Below are 19882 nucleotides of genomic sequence, written 5' to 3' on the forward strand. Positions count from 1 at the left end.
TCCCTCCCTCCCTCCCTCCCTTTCTCCCTCTCTCTCTCTACCCCCATCCCTTCATCTCTCTCCATCTGTCTGTCTGTCTGCCTATTTCTCATTCTCTGTATTCTCTCCCCTCCTCTCTCTCTCTCCCCCTCATCTCTCTCCCCCGTCTGTCTGTCTGTCTGTCTGTCTCTCATTCTCTCTGTTTCCTCCCCTCCCATCCCTTCTCCTCTGCTCTCCTATCTTCTCTCTGTCTTTCTTATTTATGTTAGACAGGATTTCTCTGTTTAGCCCAGGCTGGCCTTGAGCTAGAGGTAACTTTCCTATCTCAGTCTTCCCATTCAGCCCAATTCATTCCTCTTTCTGACACTACTCAGGTCTCCAGCTACTTGGTAAACAAGTACTTAAGACCTCTCTCTCTCTCTCTCTCTCTCTCTCTCTCTCTCTCTCTCTCTCAACATTTCTTTTCTTTTGTTTTTTCCCCTGTTTGTTTGTTTTGTTGTTTGTGACATGGTTTCTCTGTGTAGCCCTGGCTGTCCTAGAACTTGCTCTTGTAGACCAGGCTGCCCTTGAACTCACAGAGATCCACCTGCCTCTGCCTTCCAAGTGCTGGCATTATAACCATTTGCCACTGCTTGGCTGAAGGCATTTCTTAAGCTATCTCCTGCCTTCCCCACCACAACTTCACCAAGCATCCAGACCCTGGTGTAGCTCTGCACACAATAGACGCATGCATTAATGTCACTCATAAGATGGGTGACAGGGGTTTTCTCAGCTGTGTCAACAGATTTAGTGGGAAATCCCCCCCAGAATGCTGGAAGCTGCAGGGAGGGGCTGGTCATGAGAGAAAAGCCCTTCCCCCACTTCAAACACAGTAGGATTTGTATCAATAGTCACCAGACTGCCCAGGAACATGCAACAGGGGCTTTCAAGCTAGTTTCCAAAGCATCACCTGAACCCTGCAGAGACAGACGCAGGAAAAGTCCCTCTCAGACAGAGAATGTCATGAGTAAAGCTTTTGAAGCAAGGGCAAAGTCAGCGACTGCCTTCCACATCAGTGGCTGGAGTCCCATCACATCCCCTGTCCTCCCTCCCCAAGCCGCTTCAGTTGAGCAGGGAGGGGCAGAGGGGCCTCTCTATTAGGAGAGGTCAAGGTTTGCCCATAGCTATCCATTTCAACGTCCTTGCACTCCGGAGTCTACCCACAGAGTCTAGACGCCTCAGAACACTGATGTGTGCCAGCCCTGACATAGAGCCACCCCATCAGTTCCGAAAACCAGCAGCCTTATTCCTAGACCAGCTTCCAGGTGCTTTCTCAAGCCTTCTTGGCTTACAGAGCCTACAAACATGGCTCCCGGCCCATAACAGCTCTAGGACCAAGGGTTAACCTGGCTCCCACGTTACTGTAACTAGGTTGGACTTCAGCGAAATCAAGTGAATGAATCACAAAAGGTACTTACGGACAAAGAAGTCACCCCACATCCTACTTTCACTTAGTGACCAGTAATGGTAGTCATCACTGTGTACATGTGTATGCAGGTAGAAGTGAACACGTGTGCACATGTGAAGGTCAGGAAGCAACCTTAAATAACATTCCACTTTTTCTTTTTTTCTTTTTCTTTTCTTTCTTTCTTTCTTTCTTTCTTTCTTTTTTTTTTTTTTTTTTGACAGGATCTCTCACTAACCTACTAACCTAGAACTCACCAAGTAGGTTAGGTATCCTAGTTAGGGTTCCTATTGACCGGATGAAAGACTGTGACCAAAGCAACTTGAGGAGGAAAGGGTTTATTTGGCTTCTACACCACGACTCATCATCAAAGGAAGTCAGGACAGGAACCTGGAGGGAGGAGCTAATGCGGATACCATGGAGAGGTACTGCTTCCTTTTTTTTTTTTTTTTTTTTTTTTTTTGGTTTTTCAAGACAGGGTTTCTCTGTGTAGTCCTGACTGTCCTGGAACTCACTCTGTAGACCAGGCTGGCCTCAAACTCAGAAATCCGCCTGCCTCTGCCTCCCAAGTGCTGGGATTAAAGGCATGTGCCACCAGCGGTGGGGTACTGCTTCCTAGCTTGCTCCCCCTGGCTTGCTCAACTTGCTTTCTTGCTCAGCTCAGGGGTGACTCCACCCACAATGGGCTGGGCCTTCTTCCACCAATCATTAAGAAAATGCCTAGCAGGCTTGTCTATAGCCCTATTTTAAGGAAGCCTTTTGTCAACTGAGGCTTCCTCCTCTCCAAAGACTATCTAGCTGGCATTAAATTGACTTAAAGCTAGCCAGCACAGGGCTGACAAGCTCAGCTGCCACCCAGGCCCAGACTCATGGCTTCTGAGTTGGCCCACCCCCAAATCTACATCATCTGTGAACTATTGGGGCATGAGAAAACTCCGCTCCAGTTGATCCAAAACTGCAGCATCTCCATGACACAGGGCAACAACAGGATAACCGGGAGGAGTCCCAATAAGGACCCAATAGTGATGGCATCACAGAAGCCAGAGACCTCGAACCAGACCAATGACTCATTGCAATGAATATTTGCAAGTGAAGATGTACAGACAGAGGGGTATACTGTGGGACACATGGTGACACACTACAGCTTCCATGATGAGATGTTTTCTATGCTCTGTGTGTGTGTGTTATTTTGGGGGAAGTTTCAAGGGCAGATATGAGGGGATGAGTGGGACGGGGTGCATGATGTGAAACTCACAAAGAATCAATAAAACGTGAAACAAGTGAGGATCTACCCAGCACACTAAGCCATTGCCCATGAGTGTCAGGGAGCCACCTAAATCTGCCCAGTGCTGACATTGCAGATATGACAACACTGTGACCCAGCTTTTTTTTTTTTTTTTTTTACATGAGGGTTCTGGGGGTTGAACTCATGCCCTCACGCTTGCAGGGTGAACTCATTGCAGATGAAGCCACCTCCCCAATCCCCCTTTTTGGAGCGTCTCCTGCATGCATATTGTTAGGTTCACAACCAGTTCATTTCCTCTTCAGAACAAACCCAGAAGTAGGCGAGAGCATTCATTTCCCAGGCCCAGCCTACAGAGTAATAGTTAAGAGATCAGAGTTGAAGCCACATAGTGTTATAAGCACTTTATGTGTGTTAACTCGATTTCCATGGGTCAATAAGTGGGAACCCCATTTCAGCCCAACCAGACCTGAGAGTAATTAACACCGCCCCCACTCCTGGTCTCTTGGGCAAAATTTTGAAAAAAAAAAAAAAAAAAAAAAAAAAAAAAAAAAAAAAAAAAAAAAAAAAAAAACAACGCAGATACATTAGAAAACTGTTCATAACAGGCCTAACTGGTTAGACTTAGATGAAACTGGTTTAGATTTAGATTGTAGAAAATAGGCCTCTGCTATTCCTGCTATACCGGAAACTCAGTTTTATAGACACTTACGTCATTCCCGCTATGGCAGAAACTCTGATAGGGTCAGAGATATAAGGTTCAGAGCCTTTGGGTAGACTGTCTGAGATCACACTAGGATAAATGGCAGAATGGCATTTTAACAGAGGGTACTTTGCACTTCATATCCCTGGCAATGCAGACACCTTAACTAACTGAAGACTATAATCTTCCGTCCCTGCCACCCGGCCAAGTGAAGGCACAGGACCCTCCAGATCCTGTGATTGGGTTCCTCTTCTCTATCTGAGAAGTCACCAGGCTCCCCACCCCCACCCCCACCCCAGGTCTGATCCCAAGAATCAAAGCTCCCAGAGGCAGAGCATCCACCTTCATCAAGCTGGCTTCGTCAAGACCAGCATCCAGTCTAGCCTGAGTCCTTGGAAAGATTTTTACCCTCCATCAGCTGCTGGCTGGTTCAACCTGGTAGTTGACCTGCCTGTATGGATCCATATTGGAAGTGCTTGGCTAGGAAGCAGAGGAGGAGTTTCAAGGGACAAGAGAGAGTCCTCTGTGAGCCGTCTGACCCCCCAGGAAGGGGAAAGATGAACTCCTTGGTGGTGGGGGTGAAAGGTGTTGGGCTATGTTCTGGAGCTGTGGGGAAAGGGTAACCTAGCAACCACTGGGCTCAGCACAGTCACAAAGCAACAGGTTTGCCCACAATTCCGACAAGCCTTACCCTTCATTAGTCTTCTTACCCATCCTGGTCAGGCACCAGGGGCTTCTTGCTCATATGCTATAGTGAACACCTTCTTGGTGAGTTTGGGGACCTCTCTGGAGGGCAGGGAACGAAAGGGGCTCTGACTCCAGGTGATGATAAAGGAATGGGGGGATAAGAGGGTGTCCTGTGGTTACATGGGTGGCTCCCTTCAGATCTCTTGTACCCGAGTGCCAGTGAGCCCAGGATCAGAGTCAGGGGAGGGTAGTGATGGGTTGCAGTGACCTCATCTGTTTCTCTTACTCGGTCCCTACTGAACCCTGTAGGTGGGTGTTGACCCATAAGCTTATTGAAGATTTAATGGGTCATGTCTAACATCCATGAAAAAAAAAAACCCACAAGATGCAAGTATCCATGTACATCTTATGTATTGCTTCAGAGTACTCCTGTGTCCACTGCAGACACATACACGCATGCAGACACACACACACACACACACACACACACTCGCGCACGCGCGCACACACACATGCAGACCTAAAGAAAAATAGACTTCTTTCTATTCTAAAGAGCACCTTTTCCTGTAGGCGGGTGGATGAGGGACTTCCAAATGCCCTGTCTTCAAGCATGAAGCATCTAAGAACCCCAGCCCCTGTCATCGATGATACCTGCATGAAGCTTCCTGAAGAGGGAGCCCTGCTCACTGTTTTTAGACAAAAGACCAGCAGCCTGTGAGTCAGATGCCTGTGCTGGCCCTTGGCTGTGCAGCCTCAAATGAGGCAAACCCATCATCTACTACTAACCTGATGGAGGTGGTACTGAGCATCTCAGAGAGCCTTGCAGATCTGTGGTGTTAGGGCCTTTCTCAGAACTCACTCACATCCGGTCCCCAGTGCTTGCATGGGAGCTGTAGAGTTAACCATAATTCTGGTGTTGATATCTGTCGTCTTTCATCCATTTCTTTTCATTGGTTTACTTATGAGTGCACTGAACTGGAGTAAACGAGCCACCTGTTCAAGGACCACGGCACCACCACTAACTCATCTCCTGTGTGCTCTCCTCCTTGTCCCCAAAATGCCACTAGGGGAATGTCCTTAGTTATTTTATTGTCTGATTTCATGTTTGTGATAATTCTGTTCGCCTGGGAACTTTGTGTGTGTTAGGGGTGAGTATGTATGCACGTGTGTGTATGTATGGGTATGTGTTTATGTATATGGATGGATGGGTGTGTATGGTGTGTGTATTTACAGTGTGTGTGGATGTGTGAATGAATGTGTGAGAATGAATTTGTATGTGTTTGTGTATGGATGTATATGTGTGGCATGTGTATATGAGCATGTGTGTATGGGTGTGTGTGTATGGGTGTGTGTATTTATAGTGTATGTGGATGTGTGGATGAGCATGTGTGGCTGGGTTTGTGTGTGTTTGTATGTGTGTATGGATGTATGTGTATGGTGTGTGTGTGTATGGGTGTGTGTGTATGGGTGTGTGTGTGTGTGTGCACGCACAAATGCACACGCAGAGGTCAGAGGACAACTTGGAGGAGTAGATTTTCTTTTTCTATCTCGTGGGTTTCAGGGATTAAATCAGGCTTGTCAGCAAGTGCCTCAGTCTGTTGAACCATCTTACTGATCCTGTGAACTTTTACTTTGAAAAAGCACTTCAAAGCTGGGCATCATGGGTCTGCCTTTAACCCCAGCACTCTGGAGTCAGACACAGGTGGATCTCTGCAAGTTTGAGACCAAGGCTGGCATGGTCTCCACACTGAGTTCCAAGCCAGTTAGGTCTACATAGTGAGATGTGAGGCCATTACTTCTCAACCTTTCTAATGCTGCAACCCTTTAATACAGTCTCTCATGTTGTGGTGACCCCCCCCACACACACACACCAGAAAATTATTTTGTTGTTTCTTCATAACTGTAATTTTGATACTGTTATGAATTGTAATGTAAATATCTCATATTTGACCCCCGTGAGAAGGTCATTGGACCTTCCAAGGGGTAGCGACCCATAGGCTGAGAATTGCTCCCCTCCATGGGCTTCCAAGCCACGCTAAGTGCTATGTTTGCATGGTTTGCCCGTGCTGTGGCTGTCACTACGGTTCACTGCTTCTCACAGCAATTGAAAAAGCTTGATGGTCCGAACGAAGCCCCAGCTTTACTCGAGTGTTTAGACATGGATGAAGTCACTGGGTTTTGGCTGTTTCGGACCCTCTGAACGGCACTATTCTCCCAGACATCCCATGTCACACAGCTGTAGGAGTTTCTCTTGTGTCTGGGGGAGAAGTGGCTGGGTGATACAGTGTCCAGCTTTACTGGGTGCTGTCCCCCTCTCGCCCTCAGATCGTCTGTTCCAGTTTATACATCCGCCTCCAGTCCACCAGAGCTGTGCCATCCATCGAAGACACTGGCATTCTGAGTCTAGTCTTTACATATCTTATTGCAAACCCTGAGATGACTACAGAGGTCAAACAGCTGGCTGAGCATCCTCTAGTGAGGTGAGGCTCTAAATGCACATGAGCTGGAGAGGAGCATGTAAGGCTAAAGGGGAGCGGAGGCAGGATCGAAGGCAAGGGTAGCCTTGGAGGAACTTGGTAAACCGGGGTCCAAGTTCCAGAAAAAGCCATCTAACCAAGGGCCTGAGTGGTTGTGTTGACACGAGTCTCTGAAATACACAGGAGGAGGTAGGGCTACAGCAGAGGGGCTCTACAGTTTCCAGAGATTTCCCCTTTATTTGGGATTAGGGAAGCCTCATACTGGGACTTCAGAGAGGTTTGCTTTCTTTCTTTAAGACCCAGATTGCCTAGACCTGAAAGGAAGGAGAATGGAACAGGCTACTCAGGGGTCCGCCCAGCAACATCATTCCAGGAATCAGGGGAGGCACGCCTTGCTTAGCATATTCCCAGTCCACCTCCACTCCACCAGGGGACCTCCCTCCAGCCAGGGCCAGCAAGAGAAGGAAGTGCAGAAAACCACCAGGCAGGTGGTAGAGTGCAGGCTCTCCTGGGACAAAAACGTCATCGGCTTCCTTCAGGGACAGAGACTAAGCATCCTCAAATCCTGGGCATGGGGTGGGTTGCTGGGAACCTGAGACAAATGGTCTCCGGGCCCCACCCAACAAAATAAGAGTTGGACGCTTCTGGCGTTCCCACCCCACCCCCACCCCCCCGCCGCTTTGGTGTCAGCTCCGCGTCTCCAGAGAGGGACCACGTGGGCAAAGAACTCACTAGGACCACCCTGGTCTTGGCTTTAGTTCTGACTCCTGGGTGCTGAAACTAAACACAAGGGAGGGTAACAGCCTGACACAGGGGAGGGTAGCAGCCTGAAGCTGGTTTCTTAGGGTTGCCAATTTTTTGGTTTGGAGAGAAACTTGTGTTGGGCCAGCCCTTGTTCCCGGGAAATGTATATAAAGGGTGTTTGGCACCTCGTAGAGGATGAGGTGACTAGGTGGGTCTGAGGCTTCTCTTTCTGGTTTTAGATCTGGTCTCAGGAAGAAAGAGGGGATCCTGGGAGGTTCCATCTGCTCTCTGACAGATGGACCCCAGCTCCCCACCAAGGCATCCTAGGAAGACAGAGGCCCACTGGGACCAGATGGCATCACTGGGAAGGGATTATGGGGGAACCAAGATTGGGGGGGTCATGGGGTGGGGTGCCATGAAGGCATACTTCAACCTCTGGGGCTGGGCTTCACGATAAGCACTTTAATCCCCGAGGCCTGGTGAGCGAGAGAAAACCACTGGCCTCTCTTTAACCATCCCCGCTTCAGTCCAAAGGCAGAGCCCCAGCCGGAGAAGAAGCCCGAGAACCTTCCAAGGAGCCACGGGGATGTTGGGCTCCAGAAAGAGCCTGTAGTCCCAGGCATTGTGGATTTCGAGCCGATCCATGAGGAGTTGAAGACAATAAAGACCCCAACATCACAACCAACACCTAGTGCCTACCGCTTTGGACGCCTCAGCCACCATTCCTTCTTCTCGAGGCACCATCCCCAACCACAGCGAGTGACTCATATTCAAGGTACGGCCTAGGGCGCGGGATCTGGCACAGGGGCATGCAGAGTCGGCGGTCGATCGGCAGAGGGCGCAGGACCTGGCCACGGGGGCATGCAGAGGCGGAGGGGGCAGTTGTTGGGGGGGTGGGGGAGGGCGATCGCTGATTGATCATGAGATCTGCTATAGAAGCAAGCATTCACGTTTCCCTGGCAGAGCCTAGACAGTGTGGAATCTGACAGGGGGTCCTAAGGCTGCTCAGGGCCAAGTCAGAAGTGACCCCGGGGTGGGGTGGGGTGGGGGGGCGGCGGCTAGAGAAAAGTGCAGCCTGTAAGGGCATATCAGAGATCCCCCACAGAATTTCCCTCCGAGTCAGAAAAAGAAGGGGATGGGTGGCCCACTCTAGAACCATGCTGACTTCTGACTCATGCTACCTGGTCCTTTTGGCCATCAGTCCATCCACTCATCCATCCCCAGCATTGTGAGCTCCAGGAGGGCACTTCTCTGGACTTCAAGGCAGAAACAGACGCCTGTCACTGCTGTCCTGGAGCTGACATCCAGCTGAGAGGGATGAGGCAGAGTAGATGTCTGTGTCGGGCTACAAGAGGGAAAATGGTTATTTTTAAAAGGTTGTCGTAAGAGTCCCAGTAAATTACATGTTACTGAGAAAAACTAAAGGACAAGTGAGAACCATGGGCATAAATCAACCAAGCACAAGAATGTCCTGCAGAGGGAGGGACACAAAGGCCCTGGCTCTGTTGGAGGTACAGCAGGAGAGCCCCTTGGTGTTTGGAGCAAAGCACTAAGTGGAGTAGAGATGGGTTCAGAGAGGCATTGGATCGGGTGGATCCAGAGGCCACCTCAGCCTAACAGGGTGTGTACTCCTATAACCCTAGCATTTGGAATGCAGAGGCAGAAGAATCGCCACACGTGTAAAGCCAACCTGGTCTGCATAAGAGGTCCTGTCTAGCCTGTGCTACCTAGTGAGATTTTTCCTAAATAATAAGCATAAGTTTACTGAATCGAGTGGGATCACTGGTGTTGGCATTTAGTCTAGGCTCCGCCCCACAGTTACCTGGCAACAGCCAGGTGTGCCTGACGCACTATAAAAGGGGGCTGCTTGCCCCCTCCTCTCTCATGTATCTTGATCTCTCCTCTTGCTCCTGCTCCTCCTCTCTTCCCCATTCTTCTCCCCACTCTCTGTCCACATGCTCATGGCCCGCCCTACCTCTACTCAGCTCTCTCTCTCTCTCTCTCTCTCTCTCGCTCTCTCTCTCTCTCTCTGTTTTTCTCTAAACTCCCCTCCCCATGCCTTGAATAAGCTCCATACTATACTATTGTACACTATACCATCGTGTGGGACCTCAGAGGGGTAGGGGATGCCTCAGCATGGGCCCACAGAGACACCCCCTTCTCCCACACCATACTGTGCCTCCAGCAAACATTCCTGCCTTCCCTATCTTTTTATAAAACACAACTGGGAGGGTGACAGCCCAGAAGTGACCATGAGAGATATTTAGACAAGGTCACATTGGCCTTGATAGAAGAGAAACCATCAAGCAGTGGAAGATTCCATAGCTCTAGACTAGAGGTACTGAAGGGAAAGCCTCTAGGATTTGACCACTGACTGCAGATGAAGTATACAGGGCAGAGAGGCATCGACGTCATTCCTTATTGGTCAGCTTGGGCATCGACGTCATTCCTTATTGGTCAGCTTGGGCATCGACGTCATTCCTTATTGGTCAGCTTGGGCATCGATGTCATGCCTTATTGGTCAGCTTGGGCATCGATGTCATGCCTTATTGGTCAGCTTGGGCATCAATGTCATGCCTTATTGGTCAGCTTGGGCAATAATGAGCCAGAGTACACCAATACCGAGAAGCCATCAAGGGCCAGTCAGGGAGGAGAGAGAGGTGGGGAGGAGCCTCTGGCAGAGGAAACTGAACAAGTTGCAGGGAGAGACCACTAGGAGAGCCACTTGAGAAGGAACAGCACACTGTGACGACACATGAGAGTAGAGCTTTGGATTTGGAGGCTGAGAACATTAGGAGACAATAGAGAAGATGAGGAGAGGCCAAGAAGCCAGGAGAGTGAGGCTCCGGAGGCCAAGGCGGCAAAGGGCTAGCCATGCCGTTCCTTGTCCCCGGATTTGATGATAATGTGATTGTTTAGACTCTGGGCAAGAAGATCCTTATATGCAGACTCTTGTCCAGCCTATATAGACTGGTAACGGAAATTCTAGTTCCTTTTCTATTGTCCTCACTCCCCACCCCCCACCCCCACTGGTGTGTGTGTATACACGTGCCTGTTCATGTGTGTGCAGGTAGAGGCCAGACAACAACCATAGCTATTGTGTTGTCCCCCAAGGCACCATCCCCATTTAGCTAGGATGGCGGGTCGGATGATCAGTAGGGATCCTCCTGCCTCCACCTATCCAGCTCTACGATTATAACATAGGCCACCATGCTTGGCTTTCTGTGTATATGTGTGTGTGCGCATTCACCTTTATGATGTGGGTGAATCTGTGACCAGGTATGGGTGTAGAGGTCAGAGGTCAGCCTCAATGGTCAGTCTTTGCCTTCCACCTTGTTTGGTAACAGAGTATCTTTGTTTTTCCACTATATATGCCAGGCTAGATGGCCAGCAAGCTTCGTGATATTTTTTCTCTTCCCTGAATCTCCCTATACATAGGAACACTAGATTATAGATGCCCATACTACACTATGCAGGTCCTGGGGATTCAAACTCAGACCCTCACATTTGCATGTCAGGTGATTTTACTCACTAACCCATCTTCCCCAGCCCTTTAAAAAAAGTCATGGGTCTAAGCATTGGACACAAATTCTCTTGCTTTCAAGGCAAGCACTTACCAACTGAACTGTCTTCCCAGACCTTCTGTCTTCATTGTAAGCTACCTACTATTCGCTGACCTGTCACAGAAAGCCAGAAGGACCTCAGGAGGAGGTCCCATGAAGGCTTAACTGTCTTGCCTCTGTGTGCCCAACTCACTGGTGACCCTGAGCAGGCCCTTCTTGTTCTTGTGCCCATGAGTAAGGTGGAGGCTGATCTAGTTGTTGGCTCTAACGCTATGAGTTTCTAGTTACAGGAAGGGAGGACCTGGAGCACTCCCTGCCCCTTACCACCTCTTTCTAACCCCCTGAAGCTCCTGGGGTCCAGCCCACGGATCTCACTCCCTCTGCAGATATCAATGGGAAGCCCGTCTGCATGATCAGGGACGAGTTCTCTCTGGGGGCCTTGGCTCAGTCCACATTCTTATCCAGCTGTCTGATGGAGATGCCCACCATCTCTGTCCCCATTGGGGACCCACAGTCCAATCGGAACCCCCAGCTTTCTACTTCTGGTGAGTACTTTGGCCATACCCTTCTATCTGGGGCTCACACCTTTCCCAAAGTGTGTGCTTGGGTAGGGAGCAGAGAAGGAAAGGACCATCGATCTTCTATTGAAGGTCCCTCCCCCCCACCTTTCTCTCGTTTCCTGCTACCCTCAAATAGTGCACCTGTTTGGATTTAAGGAGTCATGAAGAAGTAACTCCTGCTAAGCCTATTCGGGCCATAGTCATGTGACTTGGAGCTAGAGACAAGAGTGACACCTTCTATTTAGTTACATTTAGCATCTTGTAATATTTATCGGCAGGTACTCTCAGCCAATGGTTTATCAGGACCTCCAGCTGTGATGTTGGAGGAACTTTGGAGGCCAACTCTTCGGTTCCAAGGGTGTGGGAGAGCCAGGAAGGTAGGGCATGGTAGAGATCCTGTTGAGCAGGGCTGTAGCCAGTGCAGGCTAGAGAAGTTTGAGAGCTGACTGCAGAACAAACATTGTACCTGTCTTGAGAGTCATTCGGTGGCTTAGCAACAGGCATGGCACCTTTCCTAAATCTCTATGTTGGCTCCAGGCATCTCAAAGGGAAGAGAAGCCAGATCAAACTGCTTGCATTTAGATACAGTAGCCTAAAACATCCTCCAGCATCCCCTGGAGAGGACTCGGGAGAGGCTGCCAACATTAGCAGACCCTGATCCATGGCAGTTTCTAAGCCATCTTCCTACAGGAGTGAAAGGATTGCAAAGAGAGGGGTCACTTCCACCTAGAACCTTTCTCCTCCATCCAAGTCCTGACCACATAGGGAGGGCAAACAGCACAACCCCTTCCCCCCATCTTGTCCTGTCCTTTCAGACACCTGGAGGAAGAATTTAAAGGACCTGGCTTCCCGAGTGACTGCCTTCACTAAGGAAATCGAGTCAAAGACCGATGAGGTTGGTGTTGAAGAGAATAGACCTAGGGAAAAAAAGCCTTTGTGAGTCCCTCCAACTCTCAGCTGTTTGCATGGGAAGGGAAGGACCCTCATAACCACGAAGGTGACAGTGAAGGTCAAAGAAACACAAAATCACACCTAGCAGAGAAATCCAAGAAGGGTCCCCAGAGTACCCTCCTCTCAAGCAGAGCTTCTCAACCTTCCTAGTGCCGTGACCCTTAAACACAGTTCCTCACATTACAGGGACCCCCCCTCCCCAATAAAATTATTTCCATTACTACTTCATAAGTGCAATTTCGATACTGTTATGAATTGTAATGTAAGTATCTGACATGCGGGATGCATTTAGAAGACCCCTGTGAAAAGGCCATTTGACTCCCCGGTGGGTCACGGCCCACAGGTTGAGAACCACTGCTCTAGGGTCCTCCATGGATGCTTACATGGGGAAGAGTTCTGAGCACAGACCACCCCACCCCAGCCCATCTCAAAACATCTTTAGAGAACAGAGCCTGGATCGTAGGTTAGAAGTTGGTAGCAAGAGATGAGAGGTGACGGGGAGGTGGGTGGGGTGACTGACTTTGAATGTAGGGAGGAAGAAGTCCTTAACTTCCCACACAGGTTAGAATCCAGTCTCATCAGGAGTGGAGAGTCACTGGAGGCTTTCAGACAGGATGGAGATGACTTCAAGGGTCCTATTCTGGGACAAAATACTAAGGGACAGACCTGGCCCTTTTTAATGGAGTTTGTTTTGAGTAACCTGGGTGTAGAGGTGGGGACATGGCTTCTTGTCTCTACTTGTAGCTCACTTGTTCTGGTGCTCAGGGTAGCACAGCCGAGTGTCCAGGTCCCCGTATGCTTTAAAGTGTGGAGGAAAATGGGCATGGTGATGCATGCACATCGCTAATCTCAGCACCAGGGAGTCAGAGGCAGGAGGATTGCTGCAAGTTTAAGGCTAACCTGCTTTCCATAGTAAAGTTCCAGGTCTGTCAGTGCTGCTAACTGTGGCTTTGTCTCAAAGCAAGTAAAAGCAAAACAAACAAAAAAAAAAAAAAAACCCACGGGTTCAGGGAAGGGAGAGATAGTAAATTCTAGAGCCAGAATTTCAAGGGCAGGAAGCTCTAAGCCTGCCTTGTATCCAGAGGCTCCCTGGGGCAGAAGAAGAATGTCAAGGGCTGGGAACACAGCTCATTCGGAGAGCACTTGTGAAAATATGTTTGTATATGTCCATCACTAAACTTATAGGTATAGTGGAACATGCATTTAATTCCTTGGAGGGCAGAGGCAAGAAAATCTCTGTGAATTTGTGAGTTTGAGGCCAGCCTGGTCTACACAGTGAGTTCTAACACAGCCCAGTCTATGTAGAGATACCCTGTCTCAAAATGAAATGAAATAAAATAAAATACACTTATAATTATGAGGACATGAGTTTAATCTTTGACACCCCCCTTTTTTTTAAAGCCTCTGGGGGTTAGAAGGCTGGAGAGATGGCTCAGTGGGTAAGAGCACAGGCTGCTCTTACAGAGGACCCAGGTTCCGCTCCCAGCATCCACATGGTGGCTCACAAGCATTCATAATTCTAGTTCCAGGGGATAAACAAAAGACACTGCATACATGCAGTACACACCCATACATGTAGGGAAACATCCTCCCCCCCCCCACACACACACAATTAAATGTTAAAAAACAAAAAAAGCGTGGCATAACAATGCATGTTTATAATCCTTGCTCTGGGGAGGCAGAGATGAACAAGTTCCAGGCCAGCATGAGACCTTATTTGGGGTGGGGGGAACCCTTAAGGAATGACAAACACTTGAGGTTGTTGTCTGACTTCCCTACACACACATGTACACCTGAGCATCCAAATGTACCTGTATACACATGAACACACAGACACACAGACACACAGACACACAACACACACACACACACACACACACACACACACACGCGTGGGGTAGAGAAGCAAACGGAGAAGAAAAGATGTGAATCGGTGAGAAACAGACCTCACACAGAGGGGCAGCTGAGCAGAGAATTAGGGTGGGAGAGTGGGGGGTGGAGAGTTGAGAGTTGGGAGGTAGAGGGGTGGTGATGAAGGTGTTCACAGCCCATATTCTCCTTTGCCAGACCAGAAGATGAAACAGCAGGATCTGGGAGAACATCGTGGTTTGGGGGTGTACCACAGGGAGTCAGGAACAGGGAGGAGGGAGGAGTGGAGGTCCACCTTTCCCAGGCAGAGAGGGGAGGTAGAGCCGGAGTCCTGGATGAGCAGAGCCCAGTCTGAATGAGAGCGAAGGCTGAGAGTGTACCAGAGGGGCTGGAAGAGAGAAGGCCTTTCTCCAGCATTTTAGGTGTGGCTCTTTAAGGAGGCCTTCCCCCACAATCCTTCATGAAAGGACAGTCCTTGCTTGTTCATACTGGTTTATTTGGCAGTGGATGTGAATGGCATGCACTTTATTCAGGGTGAACCATGGGATTAACACCTTTTGCCAGAAGGAATACCCAGGAAGGGAAGCTCACTGGCTGAACACTCAAGGGCTATTTGGATATCTCGTTAGCATGGAGAAAAACACCAGATGTTTATGCTACCCAGTGCCCATGGTCCTCAGTGGGTTGTCATGGTTACCTGCTCCAAAGCAGGTAGAGGCAGGTAGGGAATGGCTCCACTCTTGCTGGTCTCAATTCTGAGATTCCAGGAGTTTAAGCTCATTCAACCTTACCATTCTCATGCCTGTCTGGTAGCATGGTCCCATGTACCCTACATGTCTTCTTTTGCCCTCACCGGCTCCTAGAGTCTCTGATCACTTTTGTTCCAGCAGAAAGAAGAGTCTCCTCTGAGGGATCCTCCTCCCAGAGAGCAGGGGGCCAAGTACTCAGCTGAGACTGGTAGGCTTATCCCTGCTTCCAGTCAAGCCCTCAGCCGCCGCAACCGCCAGGGCCAGCGGGGCCACCCTTCTGGTAAAGATGGAGGAGCCCAAACCTCCGTTCTGCAGGATCAGGAGCTGCTGGTAAGCCCTACTCTGGAGGCAGGGACTGCAGTGGTCTCAGCCTCCAGATTCCCAGGCCTTGTGAGGGGGTTCCCTGAAGCCTCCCAAGACTGTAAAACCAGAAAGACTCTGTCCCAGGAGTCAGCTTCCTGGGCTCCGAGCCCCTCTACCTCTAGACAAGCCTGTTGTCATCCTGACCCCCTCTAAGTAAGTCCCCTCTCATGGGCCATTGGCCACAGTGGGTCATTGTGTATACTGCCACTGTATTACAACTGCAGCGTCAACATCCACTGCTCTTGAGAAAGCCACACAGACACTGAGAGGCTAGGAGGGAAGGACCTGCCCTGTGCATCCTCAACCCGCAGCCTGCAAGGCTAGCCTGGCCTGGCCCTTCTCTTGCTCCTTTTCTCATTGAGACTTGAGATGAGCCCCACTGTGTGATAGTGGTGACCCCAGTGATCTTGGTGAAAACACGGGTGTGTTCTCCAGAGCCAGAGAGTCACCACCTCCCTCTTAAAGGCAGTGCTTTGGGGCCCAGCAACATGGATAGATCAGGCAGATCCCAGGATCTCCTCCACTCAACAGATGAGGAGGTTTGGGCTCTGTTGGGTAGTATTCCGTGGCTCAGGTCCTGAAAGGATGTCTAAGCTTAGCGGGGCTAGAATCGGTACTTTCTCCACTGTAGGGCGGCCTCACCGCACCTGGAGTTAAGTTCTCAGGTCCCGTGGGGAGGGGGCCCAGGGCAGGTAAGGAGGATGGGGAGAACTGGGAAGGGCCAAAGGGCAGTTCAGGGTGGGTCACCACTTGCAGTGGGGGTGCTGGGAGACTAGGGTGGCCATCTAGCAGGTACAGGCCTGAGGCAGAAGGGCAGCCCAGTTCCTACTCCAGCAAGGATTAGGTGGACCTGCCAGGGTCTGGTAGACCCATCCAGGTCCTTGGGAAGGCTGACTGGAAAATGCTAAGGAAACCCCACTTTCCTAGGGCTCTTCCTCCTACCTCCGGTACCCTCTCCACCCCTCCATAGCTACAGACACCGCAGCCGCCGGCAACCTGGCCTAGGAAGTCCCCGGAGCATATCTGGGAAACAGATGGAGCATATCCTGCCGCTACCTGACCAGAGGCCACAGAAAATGCCATTGGCAAAGAAAGCAGCTAGGGACCAAGACTCCCAGCTGCTTCACTGGATGGATCCCCTTACTAGGCATTTGGCAGAGACAACCCACTCTGGCCAGCAGGCTGCCTACAGCGAGTCCCCAGCCTCCTGGCAAACATTTCCAGATTCTTGGAGCTCCAGGGTGGGGAGGCCCATGGGGTACCCCAAGTCACCACCCAAAACATCCCAGCATGCAAGACTCGGTGCGTCTCTGAGGAAGTGACTGGCCAGCTCTGATTTTGCTGTCCCAGTGAGGGGCCCTAGGTTTCAACCAGCCCAATGGAGGCTAATGGCGCTGAGGGGTGTACTTGTCTGATAGCTGAGGCTTGATTCTGTTCTAAAGTCTCCACCTGACAGCTTTCTTTCTCAAGGCCTCACATTCTGTACCTGCCCTGCGGGAGCTTAAATGTAACCACCCCCTAGGACAATTGTGAGAAAAATTCCTCCATCAAAGTGCTAGATCCTATGGCGGAATCTTTAAGCGGACCAGCTTAGCCATGCCCAGGGACTGATTGGCCCCATGTTGAGGGGAGGAGGCTGCTGTTCCCCAACACCTCTGCCTGTACTTGTGTGACAGGGTCTCCCACTGACCATGGCCTATCCTCTTACACACAGATCTTGGAACTTCTTTGTCAAATTCTACAAACAGACTCTCTGAGGGCTATTCAGTTCTGGCTGCTTTATGCTCCACCAAAAGGTGAGGACCCCAGAATGTGGCGTTTTTCCCCCCCTCACTGTGTGTGTGTGTGTGTGTGTGTGTGTGTGTGTGTGCATGCGCATGTGTGTTTGTGTGTATATGTGTGGAGGACATATGTGGGTTGTCAAGATCTTGCCTTTGTTCCTGATCCTGCCGGGCAGATATCACCCAGCTTCTACTCCAGAGCCTTCTTTCTTTTCTCTTGGGAGTTCAAAGCATCCCAAAGGTTTCCCATCGTCACCCCCACCCTCACCAGCAGGATTTCTGTGGTCCCCATTCTTTGGAGGGGACCCTTTTTTAGTACTGACCCTCAGGCATAGGTGTCTGGGATGAAAAAAAAAAAAATCCAGATTGTACCTAGCAGACACAGCCCCTCCTGGCTGCTGTAGAACGCACACACACACACACACACACACACACACACACACACACACACACACGAGTGTAAACAGAGGAACACACAGGCTTGGATACAAGACCCATGAGTCCACATCTGCTTTAGGATAGTGTGGGGAGGGCACTTCTCCAGGGAGGTTTCTAGATGGGTGGAGGGAGTTGGAGGGGAGGGGTGTAAAATCCCAGATTTCCAAATGTGGTGGTGGGGAGGGGGCAAAAGAGGAGGGGGAAGGGGTGTAAAGGACCGAAACCAAGTGCATAATGGGCTCTCAAGGTTGGAGAGGGTGCTGAAGGGCTAAAGAACTCTGCTCACAAGCACTGTGGGGACCTTCCTTGGAAGTGGGGGCTGTGTGGGGTGGTGGGGCTAGGGGGTGAAGTTGAAAAGGAGGGGCAGGGAGAGGTGACTTTTGAGGAATGTAGCAGGGTTAGAGAAAGCTGTCCTTCACCAGGGTCGGGGGCTGGATGAGGTAGGGCTGAGCATACTGCCCTGTGCTGCTTTTCCAGAAAAAGATTTAGCTTTGGGGCTCCTGCAAACCGCGGTGGCTCAGCTCATCCCCCAGTCCCTCCCCACCATCCCAGCAGAGAAGCTCTGGAACCAACTCCAAGAGCTTCAAGAGCCTCCTCAAGAGACACAACAGGCAACCTACAGGTGGGCTCCAGCCCCTCCCCTGCCCTTCTATTCCAGAGCCACACCCTCACATCTGCATCATCCTCTGTAGTCCCTGGTTTACTGACCCACCTATAATCCCAGCACTGTAGATGGGAAAGGGAAGGTGGTTCCCTGGAGAAAGCTGGTTAGCTAGACTGGGTGTATCAGTGTGCACTGGGTGCAGAAGAGAGATGGAGCAGGAGGGGTGTCTTACCTTTCCTGAGAGCTGGGTGGCTTACCACACTTGTGCCAGCCACCAACTCCTACCTGCCCATCCACCTGTAGACTCAGCCTGTCTTTTGTATTTGGTTATAGCCCATCCCTGAAGAAGACGAAGACACCACCTCTACCCAAACCAGACAAACCAGGTAAGAGTCCTCCAAAGGGTTCACTGAACCCAGCTCTGGCTGGATTCCTGCCCAAGGAAGTTGGCTCACTTCTTCATGCAGCAAACATTAATTGAGGACTTACTTTGTGTCGGGCTCTGGGGAGTCATGAGAGAAGAATTGGGACAAGTTCCTATGTCATCAGGGCTTATTTCTTAGGAAGTATCCACAGGACAGATTCCTCTGGGAGGACAGTAGGTGAATCAGGAAGCATTCACTGTCGTGAGGCATAGTTACTTCCACTTGGGAATGCCCAGGGAGATCCTACAAGTAGAATTCCCTCCTGCCTGGTATACAGATGGAAGACCAAGTTGGACAGGGTATCTGGGCTCTGTAGGTAGGGGCAGCCATATGAGGTAAGACAGAGAGAGGGTCAGCCACTCTGAGTGGAGGTTGTGAGTGGGATGTGCTATATCCCTGTGGTCACTGTGCAAGGCATGGATGGTGGTGGTGATGGCAAGCAGGGACAAGGGAGCCCAGGAAAGAGGCCACTGAGGTGGACATAGTATCTTAGACCCAAGAGTGTGGGGATGGGGTGACAACTGGAGGGGAAAGAAGAGATCGCTTGTCACCAGTGGACATGACTCTCCCTTGTCAGGCTGTGCAGGGTCCCAAGCGCCTAGCAGAGTGTCTGGCATGCCATGGGGGCTTCATGTTTGTTATCCAGATGAGAAGTGACCTGGGAGTGTCCGGGCTCCCAGAGGGGAACCAGCTTGTTTCGGGTCCCCTCTGAACTGAAAAGCAAATCTCAGCTGAACTGAAAGCAAATCTGGCCTTGACCTTGGTGTATACTTCTGTCTGCTCTCTTGTCCTCCTGTCCCCTAGAGTACATTGGCAAAGCCCAAGTCCTCCTAGTGCATCCCAGCGAGGACCCAGAGGAGCAAGCGACCAGACCAAAGGCGGAAAGCTGAGGAGCACAGACCAGAGCACAGCGACTTCTGCCTAGCTCAAAGGCAGCTCCTCAGCTTGGGGAAGGAAGGTGGCTCCTGTCCTGCTACCTCAACTTCAGCCCTGGCCTCCAACAGTGCTCTACTAAATAAAATACTGCCCTCTCTCCCTGGAGGAGGGCAGTTCCACCCTCACTCAGGAGTGTCTGTGTTTGAATGGCTTCTACAGGAGTAGTGTCCCCGCCCCAGAGCTAGCCATGGTGCTATTGCCCACAGTTAGCAAAGGTCTTCACATGTTCACTTAAATCAAAATGGTCTCCCACAGGGATGTGCAGTGGCCTGTCTCGTAGGTGATTCTAGATCCTGTCAAACTGACACCTAACTTGACCCACCCCAGCCGCCATGCCTGGCCTCCTGTGTTCATATTAAAGTACCT

At 50.5% G+C, this 19882-nt stretch overlaps 1 protein-coding gene across 10 annotated transcripts; it reads left to right on the forward strand.

The window, feature by feature from the left end:
• The first annotated feature begins 4035 nt into the window (after window positions 1-4035).
• Tbata (thymus, brain and testes associated) lies at window positions 4036-19641 on the forward strand. Of its 10 annotated transcripts, XM_076916551.1 has the most exons (11): window positions 4039-4137; window positions 4627-4770; window positions 6382-6536; window positions 7805-8052; window positions 11227-11385; window positions 12216-12295; window positions 15108-15299; window positions 17047-17128; window positions 18029-18173; window positions 18489-18541; window positions 19385-19641. In XM_076916551.1, exons 3-11 carry the CDS (start codon window positions 6493-6495, stop codon window positions 19468-19470), a joined length of 1089 nt encoding a protein of 362 aa, XP_076772666.1. In that variant the 5' UTR covers window positions 4039-4137; window positions 4627-4770; window positions 6382-6492; the 3' UTR covers window positions 19471-19641. The 10 variants fall into 10 exon arrangements, with proteins under 10 accessions (XP_076772659.1, XP_076772663.1, XP_034380369.1 ...); XM_076916544.1 differs by lacking the exon at window positions 4627-4770 and having other exon boundaries at window positions 4036-4137; window positions 11188-11385; XM_076916548.1 differs by lacking the exon at window positions 4627-4770 and having other exon boundaries at window positions 4036-4137; window positions 11188-11385; window positions 15111-15299.
• The last annotated feature ends 241 nt before the right edge of the window (window positions 19642-19882 follow it).

The sequence above is a fragment of the Arvicanthis niloticus genome, chromosome 20 (assembly GCF_011762505.2).
Source record: "Arvicanthis niloticus isolate mArvNil1 chromosome 20, mArvNil1.pat.X, whole genome shotgun sequence".
Lineage (NCBI taxonomy): Eukaryota > Metazoa > Chordata > Mammalia > Rodentia > Muridae > Arvicanthis > Arvicanthis niloticus.